At 32.3% G+C, this 20734-nt stretch overlaps 4 protein-coding genes across 4 annotated transcripts; 2 read left to right on the top strand and 2 right to left on the bottom strand.

The window, feature by feature from the left end:
* The first annotated feature begins 3792 nt into the window (after positions 1 to 3792).
* On the top strand, positions 3793 to 7015 carry LOC125053059 (zinc finger protein 830). Its single transcript, XM_047654252.1, has 4 exons — positions 3793 to 4529; positions 4745 to 4845; positions 6571 to 6740; positions 6831 to 7015. The coding sequence occupies exons 1-4, from the start codon at positions 4067 to 4069 to the stop codon at positions 6976 to 6978; spliced, it is 882 nt and encodes a 293-aa protein (XP_047510208.1). The 5' UTR covers positions 3793 to 4066; the 3' UTR covers positions 6979 to 7015.
* Positions 5135 to 6371, bottom strand: LOC125053058 (ATP-dependent (S)-NAD(P)H-hydrate dehydratase). The gene is made up of 2 exons (XM_047654251.1): positions 6050 to 6371; positions 5135 to 5947 (listed from the first exon to the last, which is right to left on the bottom strand). The coding sequence occupies exons 1-2, from the start codon at positions 6278 to 6280 to the stop codon at positions 5201 to 5203; spliced, it is 978 nt and encodes a 325-aa protein (XP_047510207.1). The 5' UTR covers positions 6281 to 6371; the 3' UTR covers positions 5135 to 5200.
* LOC125053060 (dnaJ homolog subfamily C member 9) lies at positions 7011 to 8522 on the bottom strand. The gene is made up of 5 exons (XM_047654253.1): positions 8349 to 8522; positions 7936 to 8208; positions 7715 to 7842; positions 7489 to 7630; positions 7011 to 7383 (listed from the first exon to the last, which is right to left on the bottom strand). The coding sequence occupies exons 1-5, from the start codon at positions 8437 to 8439 to the stop codon at positions 7217 to 7219; spliced, it is 801 nt and encodes a 266-aa protein (XP_047510209.1). The 5' UTR covers positions 8440 to 8522; the 3' UTR covers positions 7011 to 7216.
* Positions 8523 to 15739: 7217 nt separating this feature from the next.
* On the top strand, positions 15740 to 20709 carry LOC125053149 (26S proteasome non-ATPase regulatory subunit 5). The gene is made up of 7 exons (XM_047654379.1): positions 15740 to 16084; positions 16189 to 16333; positions 16759 to 16980; positions 17296 to 17548; positions 17915 to 18103; positions 18922 to 19239; positions 20335 to 20709. The coding sequence occupies exons 1-7, from the start codon at positions 15906 to 15908 to the stop codon at positions 20529 to 20531; spliced, it is 1503 nt and encodes a 500-aa protein (XP_047510335.1). The 5' UTR covers positions 15740 to 15905; the 3' UTR covers positions 20532 to 20709.
* Positions 20710 to 20734: the final 25 nt, after the last annotated feature.

Raw genomic sequence — 20734 nt, forward strand, 5'->3', positions numbered from 1 at the left:
AAAAAAAGGGTGCGTGTATTTATGTACGCGCGTAAGAAGTAATACTTCTTTGGCATTATTAAAAATAGTTTTTGATTGCATGCAAATAATTAATTACAATTAAATAATCAAACATTACATTTGAAAAATTAAATAAATAAATATTTATTAATATTATATTTATTATTATTTTTTAATATTAATTAGTATTAATTTAAATATTCAATTTAAATAACTTCTGATTATAATTCAGACGCACATATAAAAATCGCACTTGTATAATGAAAACAAAATGAAAACACGTGTTTTAAATGTAGAAACTCAAAGCATGTGGATAAATATTACAAAATATATAAATACACAGTGAACAGAGGCGGCGTGCGTGCCATCATGCACCACTAAAGGTGATATCAGACGGTTCACTCGAATGATTGTTCACTCGAGTGAATGCTTCATTTTTTTTCATTCTATGTTCACATGGCTTAGACGAAATGATACAGAAATGAACATTCATTGTTCTTTCTTTTAAATATGTCATCGAATGAAGTCGTACGTCTTGGAATTAGTTTAATTAGTGATCATTTAATCAAAGAGTTGACAAAAAAGAAGCAAAGAAAACGTCGACGGTGGTGGGTGCGACCATGGATTGAAAGAAGAAATTTATTAGGAGCTTCCAATACATTGTTGAGAAAACTAGCCGTTGAAGATCCTGATTCATATTGTAATCATCTTCGAATGGATGAGAGTAAATTTGAAGAAAAGTTAAAAAAAAGTTATAACTTCGTCGACAACGTGATGTCCGTCGGCTACAGAACTCGAAACAAAATGGCTGAATCCGAATGAACGTTCTCTCAGTGTTCAGACCGTTCATTTCTCGTTCATTCGGAGTGGGAATGAAATATACCGGATGCCAATATCCAACACTGTTGGATCGGTTCACTAATGAATTCATTCGGCACTCGTGTTTCATTTTTTGTTCAGACATTTCATTTCGAGTGAAATGTACCGAATGAAAGGTGAAAATGAACAAAAAATGAACCGTCTGATATCACCTTCACAGAGGTTCCATTTCTGTTTTGTTGGTACCCTTAAGTTGGCGGGGGGAAATTAATTTTTTGCACTTTTTTTTGGCTCTATCAACTGTTCGTTAACTGTCCTTCATTGTTCTATCAAAAAAATTTTATGTTCGTTTTTTTTTTAATTATAAAAAAATTGACCCTCAATTTGGCACGAACTATAGATATTTTGATTTTTTTTTTCTTCTAATAGTTTAGAACTATTCAATAACTGTTCGTTCAAAATAAACAATTGTTCGGCTTTCATTATCCTGTAATTTAATAATAATTAACTTTTTTTTATAAATCTTAATTAAATGTTATTGCGCATGCGCAGTATCAATGCGCATAGTTCTCATAAATTTCCCCCCGCCAACTTAAGGTTCCCCTTAATGAGCGATTTAGTGGGCAACTTCATTCTGTTAATTTTGTGTCACGTAGCGCGCGCGTCGTAAAATTTCACTCTCATCAATTTTTCATAACGCGCCTAAAGAAGTATAACTTCAAAAATAAATCTTAAAGTAATGTTTTATTAGAAAATCCTTGGGTTGGCTTGGTCTGTAATCTTAAAACAAGAGATTTATTTGATATTGCAGTGTTTTGCGCAGTTAATATGTTTATAAGATTTAACAGTTGCTTGTTGCATCATTAATCGTATTACAGTATACTAGTTTAAGTTAACTGAAATAATTTGTTTCGAATATTTGTTGCTATAGATTAAACATAAATCATGAAACAATAAATAATATATGTGAGTTACGACTATTTCAAATTAAATATTGCAATTAAACATTAAAAATTACCAACGCCAAAACATTTCTTCTTAATATTTTTTGTTTTGTGAAGATCCAATAGAGGTCACATTTTACACACAGTTTACAAAAATAATGAATAATGTAATATGAGATTCAGGCATATTTTTTCTAATATAATAATGTTTAATGCAAGCACTAATTAAGTTTCGTGAGTGAATAAGAACGACACACTTAATTTGATGGTACCTATAACGCTTAAAAGCACCAGCATTTGTTAAATGACTTTACGACTCATACTCCAGTCAAATTACGAAATAAATAAACATGAGCGAACACAGTTTGGGGATTTTGAGGATCGATAGGGGGGTGTATTCTGAGCATAAATTCCAATTTGAGGGGTTGTACTGAGGTCAGCTCAAGGTCATTTCCATACAAACGCGTTTAATTCGATATCTCGAGAATGGTTAGTGTTAGGCGAAAAATTGTAGAAACCTTTTCTTTTCCTAACTAAATTTACTAACTTTTTTATTTGAAACTTTTTTTTATAACATTAATATTTTTCAAGTTATTACTCCCGCAAGGCAGGAATTTTACTTTTTTTTAAATTTTTCGTCATTTTTTCCCCAACCATTCAATTTTATTAAATTTTACCGATCATCGAAGTATAGATCTTTTAATTATGAACAATTTTGTTCTTAAACTTTTTTCCGTAATGCCAATACCTTCGGAGTTATAGATTACTTTACCGAGCGAAATCCGCGCCACTAGGTACTTAATTTAGGTAAATTTGGGTAAGAAGTAAATTAACAATTAAAACTGTTTCACACATTTATTGATAGAAAAATAGGTTATAAAATTCGGAATATTAAGCACCCGAGGTCGATGGAAGTGATTCGTGAATATTCGTGGTCCTGACGGTATCGGGGCATACGTCGTCCTCAAATATCCGGAGCTGGTTTCAATGACATCGCTATCGGCTAATAATTACTGATTAATTATCATTATTAAGATTAATAATTTACTGAGATCGATTGCGTGCAAATGCAAAACCAAATGCGGCAAAGCGTGCGAATGCAGAAAGGCCGGCCTCTTTTGCTCAGTGATTTGCACCAATTGCCAAAAAAACTATTGTTCGAATGTCGCGAACGTTATCGACGATGATGATCTTGACGCAATGGACGAGGATGACGTATGCCCCGATACCGTCAGGACCACGAATATTTACGAATCACTTCCATCGACCTCGGGTACTTAATATTCCGAATTTTATAACCTATTTTTCTATCAATAAATGTGTGAAACAGTTTTAATTTTTAATTTACTTCTTACCCAAATTAACCCAAGAATTAACCCAAGGATTTACCCATATTAAATACCTAATTTTTAAATAGCTTAATCGATTGACCTTTTTATATTGCGACCGTGGCGCGGATTTCGCTCGGTAAAGTAATCTATAACTCCGAAGATATTGGCATTACGGAAAAAAGTTTAAGAACAAAATTGTTCATAATTAAAAGATCTACACTTCGATGATCGGTAAAATTTAATAAAATTAAATGGTTGGGGAGAAAACGACGAAAAATTGAAAAAAAAGTAAAATTTCTGCCTTGCGGGAGTAATAACTTGAAAAATATTAATGTTATAAAAAAAGTTTCAAATAAAAAAGTTAGTAAATTTAGTTAGGAAAAGAAAAGGTTTCTACAATTTTTCGCCAACACTAACCATTCTCGAGATATCGAATTAAACGCGTTTGTATCGAAATGACCTTGAGCTGACCTCAGTACAACCCCTCAAATTGGAATTTATGCTCAGAATACACCCCCCTATCGATCCTCAAAATCCCCAAACTGTGTTCGCTCATGTTTATTTAACCCGTTTTTAGCCATAATTTGACTGGACTATCAAGCCAAAAATGACAGGAGTGTGATATAGTTATCTTCTTCACCCATAAGTCAAACAGTTTTACGCGGCTTCTTTATTATTATTTATTTTATATTTATTCGTAATTCTGATTTCTGAAGTCTACTGTCTAAGGTTTTTTAATTTTTATCGGAAAGCAACTTAGGTTATGCCATAAAACGACTAAGAGTACTTTATAGGTTCATATTGCAATTAATAAATATTTATTATTATCTGCGTTACTAAGCGCAATATATTGATACATATTGTATTTCCTTAAGTAGTTAATACAAATAAAACTTCAAAATTAAAAATATGGTAATTTAAGTCATTATTTTTATTACAATTTTATATAAAGGTACTAATAAGTCCTATGAAATGTCTTTTAAATCACAATTGGATAAGAAAAAAGCTCAAGATGAAATGCGAAAGTTGATGATTGAGCGGAAAAATAAAGATAAAAAGCCTGTAAAAATTAATAATCCATTGGCTAAATACAATAGTGCTGGGCAGTTAATGTGTATACTTTGTTCATCAATAGTTAGATCAGAACATGTATGGCAAGTGCATCTAAATAGTAAACAACACAGGGAAAATATTGATCAGGCCCAAAAACTCAAAGAACTGACCAAAAATTTTACTGATGGCAAAGTTAAGAAAAGATTGTCTACGACTCCGTCAGATGCACCACAAGAAAAGAAAATAAAAGGAATTTTAAAAAACTCTGGTGAATGTGTTTCTGCATCGCTGAAGCCAAAAAATGATGCTCCTGTTATTTACTCTCATCATGATGAACAAATTAATAGGAAGCCATTAAGCTTGGCACCTGAGCAAAATATTGGTATGTATAGATTAATGTGTGTAAAAGGTGATTCAAACAATGCAACTCTACGTATGTGTAATTAGTATTAGGGCTTGGTCTATCTTATTGTAATCATCTCTTTCAATCAATCCTTAAAATTCATGTTAAAGGTTAAGTGTAGAAGTAGACTACATATCAATTTGTGTACATGTTATTTGTAACTGTCTAATACCCCGTGGAAAATAATTTTACAGCTGATGGTAGTTTAAAAGATAAGAAAATTGAAGAAGAAGAAGCAAAATCTGATCAACCAATACCAGAGGGGTTTTTTGATGATCCTAAATTGGATGCTAAGGTAATAATAAGACCACCATGTACTAGCCATTTCACCAATCTTTATTCTTCATATGTGAATACATGTTAAATATAGTCCAGGACTACTATACATACTTAATGTAATTTTATGCTCTTAAACTCAATGTCAACTGATCAAACTTTTCAACTCATAGTGCTTAGTCATGGCAAATTCTATAGATGTGCTTCTAAAATAAGTCATGATTTTTTAGTTTTTAGTATATAGAATTAAGTACTAGGTTACATGTATGTAGTTGTATTTGGTAAATTTACTAATTAAGACAACAATATACTCATAATATTTTTATTTTATAACCCCTTTTTATAGCTATTACACTTATTTCATAGGTATATATTTACAAAGGCTTTTTTTCATATAATTCAGTAAAAGCATCATGTAAAAATTGAATCATATCACTTGCTAACATACTTCGTCCTTTTATTTTAAAAGCTTTTTCATTACATCTCCTTACAAGGGCAGATCCTGCAAAGCATGCAAGAGATGATGCCAGTAAATTCTTGTCTGTTCCTTCAACTGTTACATTTTTATTGCTTAAAATCCAGTGGAGAAATGTAGCAATAGAACCTGATAAGATATCACCTTGGCCTCCACACCTTCTACCTGAACCACCATCATTATATTGCCATTGAACTGAAGCAGCAGGACTTAAAACTTCATCTGTTTTTCCTTTCTTTAAAACAGTTACATAATCGCCTAGTTCATTTATACCATTGGCAAAATTTATTTTATCCGACATTCTTTCAAATTCAATCTTATTTGGTGTTAAAATAACAGGTGATGTGAAATTTTTAATTAAATTGAGATCTTGTGTTATAAGATATAAACCATCAGCATCAATCACTAATGGAATCCTCATTTCTCTTATGATACCTATAAGTGCACTTATTGTTGACAATATCCCACTTTCTCTACCTAAACCGGGTCCAATAACAATTGCATGTAATCGTTCAAGCCAAGGAGTGATCTTGTCTATAGCGTTTGGCTGATCTAACAAAGGGTGAACTATTAGCTCAGGGCTATATGATTTAATGACTGTTCCTGCTTGTGATGCACAAAAGATGTGAACCAAGTCGGCACCAACCTGAAACCATACACTTTAAAATTTTTGATGTTCCAACTACCACCTATAATAAGCATTATGAGGCATTTAATGAAATAGAATTATTAAGCAGACAGTACTTACTTTTAGGGCACTTATTCCTGCAAAATAAGGTGCACCAGTATATTCTAATGAGCCCCCAACAATACCTATCCTGCCTGCTTGACCTTTGTGCTTGTTATTATCCAGAGTAGGTATACAAGACAGTACTAGACTCAGTAACTGAGTTTGATTCATAGTTGAGACTGTTACTTTTTGAATGTAAAATTGTCTGATATTACTGTACAGCAATCTTTTAACATTTAAAATATACATTTACAGTAATATGTTTAAAAAAATAAAAATTATTACAAATAATCTAAACTCAAGAAATAATATTTGTACATACAAATAACAAACACATTAATAAATTGTTTAATTCTATACTATCATTGCAATTTGACATTGACATTACTGCAAACATTGCCAGTTTTATTATAGTAGATTTTTTATAATGAAATAAATATTAAATTGCCATTCACTTTTACTATAAACAATAATAAAGTAAATTTGTATATTTTTAATTTCTTTTGGTAGGTATAAACTGGTTTTGTCTATTTTAACAGGCTCGAAACATTGAGTATAAAGATCCAGTAGAAGAAGAGTGGGATAAGTTTCAAAAAGAAATTAAAGAAGAAGCTACAACATCTGCTGAGATAATTGCTGGTGAACAGGAAGAAGCTACCGCTGAAAGACAAATAGATGAAATTGATGAGCAAATTAGAAATTGGTCTAGGTGGGTATCTCACATATCTTTATATATATACAATATCCTGGTAGATGTAAATTTTGATGGTAAAGTTTGATGACTTATTTGTTTTTATAGAGTGTTGGATCTTGAATTGAAAAAAGAAGAAACTAAAAAGAAGATAACAGAAGTTGATGCAACAAGTGACAATGGTGAAAGTGATTCAGATGCTGATGTTGACTTAAATGAATTTTTAGATTGGCGGGCAAAAAGATCTTATAGTTAACAAACATTTTGTAAATAAATTGAAGTTCTATATGAAAGTTATATTTTTTTATTAGTATTATAACTTTAAAAAGTAAAAAATGGTCCTCATAGGCAAAGACAGTGTGACCAATCCTTAAAAAAATTATACATAACATAAAAGGAATTAAATTCCCTTAAGAAATTTTTTAAGTTGGTTAACAGGTAAAAGAAAAAATGGCAAAACACATAGGAATATAAATAAAAAGTTAATTATATTCTCATTTCCTTCGTTTTTTTGCTGCTGTTTCTTTAGATGCTACTTTTCGTTTTGCTGTCTTAGGTTTATTTTCACTATATTTTGCAGCCAAATTATCAAGAAATGAATCCATTCGCTTAACCCGTGACTCTTGTCTTTGTTTAATCATTAACTCCAAACTATTTTCACCTAAAAAGTTATGAAATGTTAATTAAGCACATTAAAGTAACCTTGTTATTTATCCAAACTGAGTATGATTAAATATTTTAAATTATATTTTCTTTTATACAATACCTGAATTCAGTAACAACTCCTTCTTATATTCTTCAGCCTCCTGTGCCTCACAATTTTCTTTAGCATGTCTACGCTTACGCTTTTTGGCTGGCTCATGTGTAAATATTTTATATGATGGTATTTCTCCTTGATCAATCATATCCTACATGAAAATATCATTAAATATTAATTATGATAAAATGTTGTAATTTTAAATTACATAATTTCTTACTGTTATTGTACTTACAGTTAAAATACCTCGTAGTCGGGGTTCTTGCTCAGATCTTGCAAATTGGACGTGATCCACAATATAATCCAAATCCCCCTTACCAGCTAGATATGCATTTTTTAAATCTTTTTTTTCTTCTTCAGAACCTAAAATATTCAAAATAAATGTTGGTCCATATATAAAACAACTTTTGTAAGATATATATCCTTCTATTAAAAAACTAAAAAAGTAATACAAACCAATATATTCTTTTTCATAGGCAACTATATCTTCTTCAGTTATTTTTTTGAATAGCCCTCTCCAGTACACTGACCAATCTCTATCCTCTACGACATTGTCATTATCATCATCTACACTGTTAGTAGTGTCATATAATTCTCGTTTCTCTTTATCACTAAGGATTGCATGGACTGCCCCCAAAACTTTAAATTTTTCTGTTGCTTCTATTTTTTCATCATCTTTCACTCTATCAGGGTGAACTTTAAGGGATAATTTGTGATAGGCTTTCTTAACTGTAAATAGTTCGATTAATTTAATATTATGGGATTTTCGTTCAGAGATTGAGATGGTTTAAAGTTATAAAATAAACAAAATATCTAGCTTACAGCAATGTCTTAGCTTATAACAATGCTTTTTGTTAACAACTACTTACCTTCATTTTCAGAAGCTTTTTCTGATATTTGCAGAACCTCATATAAATTGGATGAATTATAATATTTTTCACACAATTGTAATAGACCCATTATAATTATTACAATAAATATATCCAATCCGTTGTTTAAAAATTAGAAAATCTATCTAAAATACATATGAGCTTTAAATTTTAAAATTATATTATGAAAAACGCCGGTATAGACTACGACGTATTTTTTTTTTTTTGGAGTTTATGGCCTGGTATCTAGACCTTTAGGCCAATAGACTACGACGTACTGTGGACTTGCAGTGTTGCCAGTGGCCGATAGTGAAAACGAAAAGTAACAAATCTAGTTTATAATTTATATGGTACTTTATGACACAAAAAATTTCAAGTATTCTTTCGAAACAAAGTTTTATTTAATTGAATAATTAAATGGTGCACCTGAAAATGATAGACATAATATAGTGAATAATGTCAAAGTAATATGGATGAACTTTCCAATATGACCATCGATTTGAATGCCCATATTTTTTTTGTGGATAGTAGGAGCGTTTTGCAAAGTTTTAAGTTGCGTAAACTTACGGTTCATGTGATACATTTATTTTTACTTTCCATATAAATGGGCAAATAACACGCCATAACATAATAAATTTGACAAATAATTGATGTCAAACATCAATCACTTCACGTTTCAATAATTAGTGTAGGGTTCTGAAAATTTTGAAAGTATCGACACCTACTCGTTTGTATTTCATAATTAGTACAGCTTTTGTACATGTATTTCATTGTTTGCAACTTTCTGTATTATCTAATTCTTACTAGAATAAATTGTTTACTAAATTTTATTGTAAGTTATGCAATTTATCAAAATAAAATAATACACCAGTACCTTACAATCTTCTAAAAATATCACCTCATTTTAACTAACTTTCATAATTTCGATGACACCTCGATTTTTGAGGTTTTTTGGGGGGAGGTAGGACTACCCCCTGTGTGATCCCCACCCTGCGGAACCCCATGGTTATGGAGATATTCATGGTTAAAGTTTTAAGGTTAGAATGGTAACATGGCTTACAAAGGCGGGAAGAAAAACTGGTTTTTAGGATGTTTTTACTTTTGCTAAGGCACTAAGAATATTTTTTATAAGTACATAAATATCAAATGTAAGGGCCCCTTCAATATATATGTACTTTTAAAATGAGCCAAGACCACTCAGAGATATTATCTAGTGCTAGACGTTAAAAGGAGACTGTTGATTCACGATGAATTGAAAAACATGTCAACAGATTATTGTAAACCATTATAAACTATTAATATTTTTCCATTAGAAAAATAGAGGAAAAGAAGAGAGAGATTATATAACAATGACTGAAAATTTCCGAGGACCAAATTGTTGATTTACCAGAAATTCATGACTATATTGGTAATTGTGAACTGATTGAGTTCTCGAAAGAAGCCTCGAAATCGAAAGAATGCATTACAGGGTACATTATTCGAAATATGAAGAAATAAATTAAATGCGATAAGTGTGTAGGTAGGAATTTTTTCCTATGAAAAATTTCTGAGCTCTACTCAAAAAAAGATGTCGGTCAATTATATTATCTATTCCAAGACGTACCTAATTAATATTTTTTTTATTGGCTGAGAAGACTCTAAAGGCAAAGTGCCCAAAATGTATATAAAAAAACTTTTTCTGATCTGTGCTACCATATTACTGAAAAAATCGCATTAGACAATCGTCTCATTACTGTTTCTATCAAAGAAATAACTCGAAGATATTAGACCACAAGCCCATGAACAAAAAATACCTGTGAAATGACCCAACATGAATTACGCTTAGAAGGCTGTTACTATATCTGAAAATAGCTCTGAGCACTATGCCGTCATTTCTGAGCGGTACATGTGAGTACGTGAGTGAATGGACTTTCTCAGGTACAATGGGGGAATTTCGACTAATTATTAATGTACGGCTTTGTTATAAGTGTATAGATGATTAAAAATAAATGTCGAAAAACCTAGTGCCGTACAAAAGTGATGGTACCGGAAGTCGGTGCAAATTTTTAATTCGACGACAGTTGCAGAAGCAATATAGGTCATTTATTACTGTACGGCATTTGTGTGATTCCTTTTGGACACATATACAGATACTTTACCCGTAAACGCCGTACATATTTCCAGGGGAACGGTCGAAAGCCAAGGGTCGGAACCCTACCCCTACACCCATATACCCTAAGGTCATTGTAAAATGTACGGCAACATGTTCAAAATATTATTTAACACGGACAATAATGTTTTATAATTATGCCGTCCAAATATTATAGTTTATATTTGTGTAATTAAATATTTATCAAAATTTCAGGATTTACCAAGTTCTTGCTGCTGTAAGATGAGAGAATAATGTACGGCAACTTGTTTTTTTACATAATGTTACTAAATATTACCGTTGTACCTTATAGCCGTTCATTTTAAATGGTAACAAATAAAAATATTATGATAAAAAATATATGAAATTTCCGAAATTTAGATGACTTTTCAAATGCTCCTAGAGTAATATGGGGAGTAATATTTTCAAAGATTATTGTTATGTTATATGTAACAAATATAAATAAACAAAAAAAACCAGATGCCGTACATTTTACTCCAGATTATTCTTTACAGCTGATAAAAACTTCGACGACGTTTGAGGTGTCCCTTAAGGTCATTAATAACTGTACATATCTGAGTATACTACCATAAGGCTGTAAAGTATATTTACAGCCTTATCGTACCAGCAGAGAGAGGTAAAGGAAAAATATTTTTAACAAAAATAGAAATATAATACAGGGCGTCCCAAAGTTATGAGACATGAAGGGAAAGTACCTTAAATATCGCAGATAGGGTATTTTACTAAAAGAAGACTTTATGTTATTTTTAAAAGTTAGTAATTCTGCATTCAAAGATTTTTTAAAAACTACTTGCCTCGTCTGGAAATCGAACCGGCTTAAATTTAAAAAAAAAACACCCCTACTTTTATGATGCCAATCGAAAGAATGGCCAAAACCTAATAACTTTTCTAAAGTAACAGACTCGTAGGGGATTTTTTTTGGCCGAATACGAAAGATAATGTTTTTAATTTGATTAAAAGATATATTCACGCTGTTCCTTTCTTTTAAAATACTATGTTACTTAAGAAGAGTTATTAGTTTTTGGCCATTCTTTCGATTGGCATCATAAAAGTAGGGGTGTTTTTTTTTACATTTAAGTCGGTTCGATTCCCAGACGAAGCAAGTAATTTTTAAAAAATCTTTGAATGCAGAATTAATAACTTTTAAAAATAACATAAAGTCTTCTTTTAGTAAAATACCCTATCTACGATATCCCTTCATTTCCCATAACTTTGGGACGCCCTGTATTGGTAGGCGGTGGTAGCGTACTATCGAAAGTGTACGGCATTTATCTTTTATTGAAAATTGTCTAAAGTATTAATAACCTGTGTTATTGCCGTACAGATAAAAGTCACCGGAAAATGACTCTTTTCTGAGGAAAGTAATTTACCCCATACACCTATGTGTTCCACAAAAAATGTACGGCATGCTGGAAAATGTTATCTATTTGTGAAGTACTCTCAAGATCATTTAATTTTATGTTGTTTCATATTATCATCACCTATATGCTAATCAGACATATGTTGCGACCCTTGGCTTTCGACCGCTCCGCTGGGAATATGTACGGCGTTTACGGGTAAAGTATCTGTATATGTGTCCAAAAGGAATCACACAAATGCCGTACAGTAATAAATGACCTTTATTGCTTCTGCAACTGTCGTCGAATTAAAAATTTGCACCGACTTCCGGTACCATCACTTTTGTACGGCACTAGGTTTTTCGACATTTATTTTTAATCATCTATACACTTATAACAAAGCCGTACATTAATAATTAGTCGAAATTCCCCCATTGTACCTGAGAAAGTCCATTCACTCACGTACTCACATGTACCGCTCAGAAATGACGGCATAGTGCTCAGAGCTATTTTCAGATATAGTAACAGCCTTCTAAGCGTAATTCACGTTGGGTCATTTCACAGGTATTTTTTGTTCATGGGCTTGTGGTCTATATTATTTATATATCGAATACCAAATGCTTTCGCAGAAACGTATTGAGTATTCTTTGCAGAATGATGAACTGAAGAACCACTAGAAAAATTTGCAGCAGTGTGACATGTATTTAAAGATATAGTATTGATGTAAACTTCTTTGTTGTAAACTTCTTACATGATACTATTATTTGTATGGTAGTAGGTACTGAAAATCTTTCTTGTATCACAGCAGCCTCACCTTATTAATTACACAAAGTAACTGTACCCGCGTATATTCGAGATATAAGAGCAGAAGCACTTCTCGACACCGGCAGCTCCATCAGTTTTATAAATGACAGTTTTGCAAGACTATGCGGGTTAAAAAGAAAATCCTGCAATCAGATTATTTCTATGGCCTCTCTTAATCATACTTCACAAGTAGAAGGTCAAACTTTGCAAAGCCTGAAAATTGGAAATCATAACTATGATAACGTGAATCTTCTTATCGTGAAAAATCTTTGTGCTGATATAATTATCCGCCATGACGTCCTCAAAGAACATTCATCGCTAGAGTTCTCTTTCGGTGGGCCAAAACATCCACTTCAAGTATGTAACGTAGCCGAAGCATCAGTACCAGCTGTACCGCTTTTTGCAAATGTATCTCCCAACTGCAAACCTATTGCTATTAAGTCTCGAAGGCACAGCAAAGAGGATAGTGAATTTATTAAAGAGGAAATCAGAAACCTTACAGAAGAAGGCGTGATTGAAGAAAGTAAATCACCGTGGAGGGCCCAAGTACTAATAACAAAAACCGAAACTCATAGAAAACGTCTTGTGATTGATTACTCTCAGACGATTAATCGTTACACAGAACTCGACGCGTACCCTTTACCAAACATTGAGGACTTAGTTTCGAAAGTGGCAGAGAATATATTTTTCAGCCTAATAGACTTGAAAAGCGCGTACCATCAAGTACCTATACTACCCGAAGAAAGAAAATTTACCGCTTTTGAAGCGCTCGGAAATTTGTACCAGTTCAGGCGTATCCCTTTTGGAGTAACAAATGGTGTTTCGAGTTTCCAACGAACAATCGATTGGATTATAAGGAAAGAAAAGCTTCAAAACACATATGCGTATCTTGATGATATAACTATTTGTGGCCGTACTCTTCAAGAACACGATCATTACTTAGAAAGTTTTATGAATGCCGCAAAGAAATACGGTTTAACACTAAGTATGCTAAAATGCAAATTTTCTCAAGAGTCAATTAATATTATAGGCTATAATATTCAAAACCACATAATTAAACCTGACAGTGAGCGACTCAAGCCACTGATTAATTTACCTGCACCAAGCGATTTACCGACCTTAAGAAGGACACTCGGCATGTTCGCACATTATTCTAAATGGATTCCAAACTTTTCTGAACGGATCCACTCATTTGCTAATACGACTACTTTTCCGCTCACAAGCGAGCAAATTAAATGTTTCGAAGGCCTGAAAAATGATATCGCAAAGTCTTCTAGACATGCAATTGATGTAAATATACCTTTTACAGTCGAAACTGACGCTTCCGATCATTCCATTGCAGCATTACGCAAAATTCTAGACCAGTGGCGTTTTTCTCAAGAACTTTGAATTCAAGCGAACAAAACCATTCCGCAATTAAAAAAGAAGCTTACGCCATTGTTGAATCATTGAAGAAATGGAGACATTTCCTTATCGGTAGACACTTTAAGTTGGTAACTGACAAACGCTCGGTTTCTTTTATGTTTAATATGAAACATACAAGTAAGATAAAGAATGAAAAGATTCAAAGATGGCGACTGGAACTAGCTGTTTTCAAATTTGATATTATATACAGACCGGGGAAAGAGAACTATGCTGCTGATGCACTATCCCGAGTTTGTGCCACTGTAGAAACACGTACTGCAAAACTTTTCTCGCTGCATGAGGCTCTTTGTCATCCAGGCATAACGAGAATGTTTCACTGGGTTCGCTCTAAAAACCTTCCCTATTCCATTGAAGAAGTCAGAACAATGACAAAATATTGTCAAACCTGCTCTGAAGTAAAACCTAGATTCTTCCGAAATACTTTTGATGACCAGAGGAAACTTGTTAAAGCGACGGCTGCTTTTGAACGCCTTAGCTTAGATTTTAAAGGACCAGTTCCAACAAACAATAATAACAAATTCATACTTACCGTGATTGACGAATTTTCACGTTTCCCGTTTGCTTTCCCATGCTCGGATATGAGCTCGAAAACAGTGATTAAACACCTCAACAACTTGTTTATGATATTCGGCATGCCTTCTTACGTTCATTCAGATCGCGGAACAGCATTTCTCTCTGCCGAAGTACAGGAATTTTTACATGTTCGAGGTATTGCCACTAGTAGAACTACAGCTTATAACCCTCAAGGTAATGGTCAAATAGAAAAATTGAATTCTACTCTTATGGAGAACGATTCTTTTGGCGCTGAAGACGAAGAATCTTTCGGTAGAAAATTGGGAGCAAGTATTACCACAAGCCTTACATTCAATTCGATCTTTACTTTGTACAGCCATAAATTGCACTCCACATGAAAGAATGTTTAGACACCCAAGACGATCTACTAACGGCACTTCTGTTCCATCGTGGCTTACAAATTCTGGACAAGTCTTGATGAAGAAATTTAATCGTACAAATAAATATCAGCCATTAGTAGAAGAGGTTGAATTGATACACAGCAATACTGATTATTCATACATTCGGTTCCCAGATGGCCGAGAAACAACGGTGTCAAATCGTCATTTAGCACCATTGGGTTCAGAAGGGGTAGATCTGCGAATAAATAATGACTATCATAACGTCACAGAACCACATACGGAAACAGAAGACCAAAACTTGGAAATTCCTTCATCTAATGAGACGGGACCTGTGGTACTTGATAATAGCAGAGAACTAGAGACTGATCTACCATCATCACCAACGCCGGAGTCAACACTTCGTATATCTAGCACTGAGTTACCATCATCATCACCGCCGGAGCCAACACTTCGTCGATCTGGCCGTAAAATACCAGAATTATTAAAAGATTATATTTTAAAATAGTGCGGGAAAATGATGTAAACTTCTTTGTTGTAAACTTCTTACATGATACTATTATAAACTGATGACATTGTCAATCTGTTTAGACACTAACTTTTGTCAATGTATCAAAATGTAACCAAAATATTTTACTGTTAATTTAGCTTATTAAAACCTCATATTCTTTAGGTTTTGTCTTATTTCAAGTATAATATAATATTATTAATTATATTCTAGATATGCAATCGAGTCTGTGGCGAGAACTTTGACATTGATTATTGAAAGGTGATAGTCCACCAAATTCAAAAATCAAAAAGTGACTGTAATGTTTTGTTTAGAGGTTTAAGATATAGAATTTTAAAAAATAAAGTTATACTTAATAACTGTGTCCTAGAAATCAACTGCCATAAACTACCGATTTAATTTTAATTATTTTCTCTATCTAACATGGATACACAGACACAATACAAAATATTTATCGAAAATCTTCGAAGTAAAGAACTAAGATTACAGGCCCTAAACGATTTGAAGAATCTTTTAAATTTCACGTCACCCACTGATGCTATGCCTGTAATTAAAAATGTAGGCATTAATGAAATTTTTAAATGCCTTAATGATTCTGACAGGTAAGTCATTAGAAATAATATAAGATTACATACATTCTTATTAGAAACTTCCCTTTTGTCCACCAATTCGGCAATTACTTTTACCAATCCACCTTTTTTTACAGAAGTCATGTTGATTTAAGTTGTGAGCTACTAAAAACATGTTTTAATATGTTTGAACCAGAGGAAGTTGTAAGGAACTATATAACATACATTATGTATTTATTAAGACATGAAAATCCTTGTGTTCGTCAGCTTGCAATAGATGTTGTAAGTAGTATCATCAGTATTATTGTAATATTTTTTCTTAACAACCCCCCTTGTTACTGTTAACTGTTTCTTTTGTTTGCTTGTTATTCAAACTTATGTTTATACTTTTTGATGTAAGCTATATGCATCATCTTATTATTTTTTGTTGGCTCTTTGTTCTATGGTGGCATCCAGTTGCAATATCTGTATGGTATTTATAGGAACATGTTTCAAATAATTCATGAAAAACACTTTAAATTTAAGGGACTTAGATTTAATGGCACTATAGCTCTATGATTGATACAGCAAAAGTCATAAGTGAATTCCACTGTGCAATATGGTTTGCAATTTATATCAATTAGATCTGATACATGGATTTAAGATAATTGTGTAAATTCCAAATAAAAGTTTGACAATTACAGTAATAAATTAAAAATTAATTTCAGATCTACAAAGTATTTACTTCAAGTCCAGGTACATTCTCATTTCCGCAACATATAGATGTGTTTGTGGCAATTTCTCAGATGGCTGGGGACCAAGATGTTGGTATTGCTAATAAGGCAGTATTGATTACATCTAATTTACCACAGGACACTTATTCAAAGGTACTAGAAGAAATGAAGATTATATTGGAATATAACAGCAGCTGTAAATGTAATGCTTTTGAGGTAAGCTTGTGTTTGTTTATTCTTTACCAATCAAGATACATAAGTGAAGGAAGACCCATGTGGAACTGGTAAGTATTTCCTCTGGCAAGAGTTTCATAGTAAAAAACTATGTAATTAAAAAAAAAAAACTTATAAAACGGCACTATTCAGCTGCACACTCAATGAGACAGAATAAGATAAAATGTTATGCCATCTGCCAAGGGAGTGTGGTCTGCCTTTTAGCCATTGGATTTTTTTTAAATTGTGAATTTTGGTTCAGAAATACCTCAAGAGCAACTTTCCAAATGTTTTAAATTGTAATCTCATTTCTTTCAGATCATTGTCAATATTTCCAAAAAGTCAAATGAGTTATTTGAAGTCTGTAAAGACCATGGATACATAGATTTTATGGTTTCCGAACTTGAAACAGAAGATATCCTTTATCAATTGAATATCCTAGAATTACTATCACAACTGACAGTTGTACCTTATGGTATTTCCTATTTGATAAAGAATGGGTTATTTAAAAAGATGGTGCAAAAACTGCAAGACCTTGAGAATAATCCTCTAAAAGCACTTTTAATAACAGGTAAGTCTAATTTTATAATGTATTTTACAGTATTCAATTATGGACATTAGTGTGTGTGTGTGTTTACACCACATTACACAATCACATATATACAAATTAAATAACAAATAAAATATAAAAAATAAATATAAAAATAATAAAAAAAATCTAGAATGTGCAGCAATGAACAGATTAGTAACAAAAACACAATTAATATAAAAGGGCTATAAACTTTACTTGCACTAAATTGTTTGATATAACCATATCATAGTAAACAAGCTATCTATGCAACAATTTCCTTCTTATTTTATCACCCACAAACTTTTAAAGTAAATAAATAAATATTTAGAATGTAAGAATATTTTTAAATCTAAAATGTTTTAACAGGTTACATAAAATTCTTTGGAACAGTTACGTATCATTATTCAAAGGAAGTTATACATGAATATCCAATATTGATAGAGTTTTTGCTCAATTCATTTGATGAAGTGGAACAGACAATATTTCCCGTTGTGTTGGACACCATTGGAGTAATTGGTAGTACTATTGAAGGAAAACTGTCTATGGTTGCATTTGGTAAGATACTATTAACTATAGCAAATAATTACTTATAAAACCAATGTTTTTAGTAATATTTTGATTGTTGAAGAATAATGCAGTATTTGGTGGTAGTATTGTGATGTTAGTGATATATTTGTTGCACTTTTATAGGCAATGGTTTGATTTCTAAGGATAACCACCCTTTTACTGACTTAAAATACAGTTTTACCAGATGAAAGCGCATTTATTCATGAAAGAAATATAGTTGTGACAAAATTGATCTAATGTTACTCCCCAGTCCAGGACGTCCCTGTGGTACATGGTGCATGTTTAAAACATTTTTTGAAGTTATACTGTGCGGGTGTCGGTTTTTTGAGACGGTGTGCGCGCGCATCCTAATAATTTACTCTCATCATTTTTCCCTAATGCGCCAAAAGAAGTATAACTTCTAACGCGTGTACATAAGTACACACACATGCTTTTTAAACAATTGCAAAATAACGCTTTCTTGTATTTTATATTTTCAAAAATTTTATCTTTCGCCTAATTCTACGTTTGTAAAAAAAACAACACTAACAATAGAAAAAAGGTATTTAATACATTGAAAGTCTTATTATAACGCATTTTCTAGTTATATAAAGTTTATTTAATTATCACAAAAAAAATATTTCTACATAACATGGACATTTTTTATTTTAAAATGTTGACTGTGCTAATTTCAGGGTGTCGGTTTTTTGTGACGGCGTGCGCGCGCATCGTAAAAAGTTATACTTCAACTTCAAAAACCCGGAAGATAATGTAGACAGTTGTATAATTGTTTTAATTGCCATAATATAACAAATTTTACGTTACAGGTAGTAAATATACTCTAGCCGTTGAGAAAATCGGCGAGTTAATAAGAAATAGCGGGACAGATATTAAAACTCGGGCGCTATATTGTTTCGCCAATTTAATAGATATCGAGCGGGACCTGAAAAAATGTCCCGCAGACCCCAGAGTGACATTAATGACACGCGAATGGTTTAGAAGTTTAAGCAAACAGCCGTCATCTGTGGAAGTGCTGTTTGGGCTTTGCAAGAATCCGTTCCCAGATATTCAATTTGCTGCGTTTACATTGTTGGATGCAGTGTGCCAACATCATTGGGGCGAAGAGTTGGTAGCTAACTGTGCAGGTAATGTTTATCACCTCGATGGAAGTCAGTTGGTGACAATTGACCAAGTCCAAATAAAATCTGTTGGTACCAAGACGAGATTCGAACGCACGACTTAGACGAAGAGACGAAAGACTTGATTAGAGTTGAATAAAGTTTTTATAAAACAAAATTGGGAGTAGTTCTTGAAGATGCCCTTCAAGAACGCCTCGCCACTCCTTCATGAGCTCTTGAAATAAATGGATTTTTCTTTCTATTTCCGTTACTAACAATTTATTGTGACAAAGCATAATATGATGATCTACAAATTTAGAATGTTAGCAATTCTGACTTTTGTTTTTTATTGTCATATGGTGATGCAATTCTTAAGATAATTAAGGTTTTATAAAAAAAAAATATTTTGTTCATGATGATAAAGTTCTATAATTTTTAAACGGCCATATTACATAGTGTATCTATAGAGCACTGTTGGCTTAGTGAGGTACGGTGAGGAAAAACTTCGTGAGGAGACTGGGAAGCCTTAGACCAAAAAATTCAACGGCGTGTGTCAGGCACAGAAGGCTGATCACCTACTTGCTTATTAGAAAAAACAAATGATCACGAAACATACATATATCTAAGACCCAGACCTGGTTGTGACACCATGGTATATATGACACCGGAAGATCCGCAAAAACCGAAGAAAATCCGCAAGTTTTCCTAGGAAATTTATAAAGTTTCGTAGGATTCTAAACGAGAGATATATTGTATTATTATACGCCCACGTTTTCACAAATTTATCAATCTCGTCTTTAATATTATAAACTAACGGATATCCATTAGTAAGATTCTAAACGGTTAGGTTAGGTTAGTGACTTATTCAACCAATCAGAGCGCACATGCCGTTTGGTTATCGCTTATATATTATTTTACGCGTGAGGTGTGTACGTTTATCAATTTACGAAAGTTTATAATATTTCTAGGAAATTTATAAACTTGCGGATTTTGCTATATTCCGGTGACATATATATGTTATACAGTCTGTGACTGGTCGACGAAGAAAATCATTTTGGATTACGTAGGTATTTTAAGTCCAAGGCTAAAACTAGTAAATTAATAATAAACAAATTATTGTAGGTTTTATAGAATTTCTCCTTGATCGCAACGTGGATTTGATAAAGCAGTTAATGGAAGTAAAATATGATGTAATAAAGCGATTATCGATGTCCACGGCATTTGATGCTAACATTATTATGAGACTGCAAACTTATGTAGAACAAGGACCATTCTATTCGGAAAGACAATTGCAAGTGGCCGTAGAAGAAGGAGAGTAAACCCATATATTTTTATTCTATGTTATATGTTGAAATTCTCACATTCATAGATTATTGTGTGATTTGATTTTTTCTTTTTAACCATTATATAACATTGAAAGTTAAAATACTAATTATTTATAGTATTAGTGCTGACAAAGCTAATCTACCTGTAATTTTGTATAACGATTGGGTACTATAAAACGAAGAAAAAAAATTAAAAA

The sequence above is a fragment of the Pieris napi genome, chromosome 10 (genome assembly GCF_905475465.1).
Source record: "Pieris napi chromosome 10, ilPieNapi1.2, whole genome shotgun sequence".
Taxonomy (NCBI): Eukaryota; Metazoa; Arthropoda; class Insecta; order Lepidoptera; family Pieridae; genus Pieris; species Pieris napi.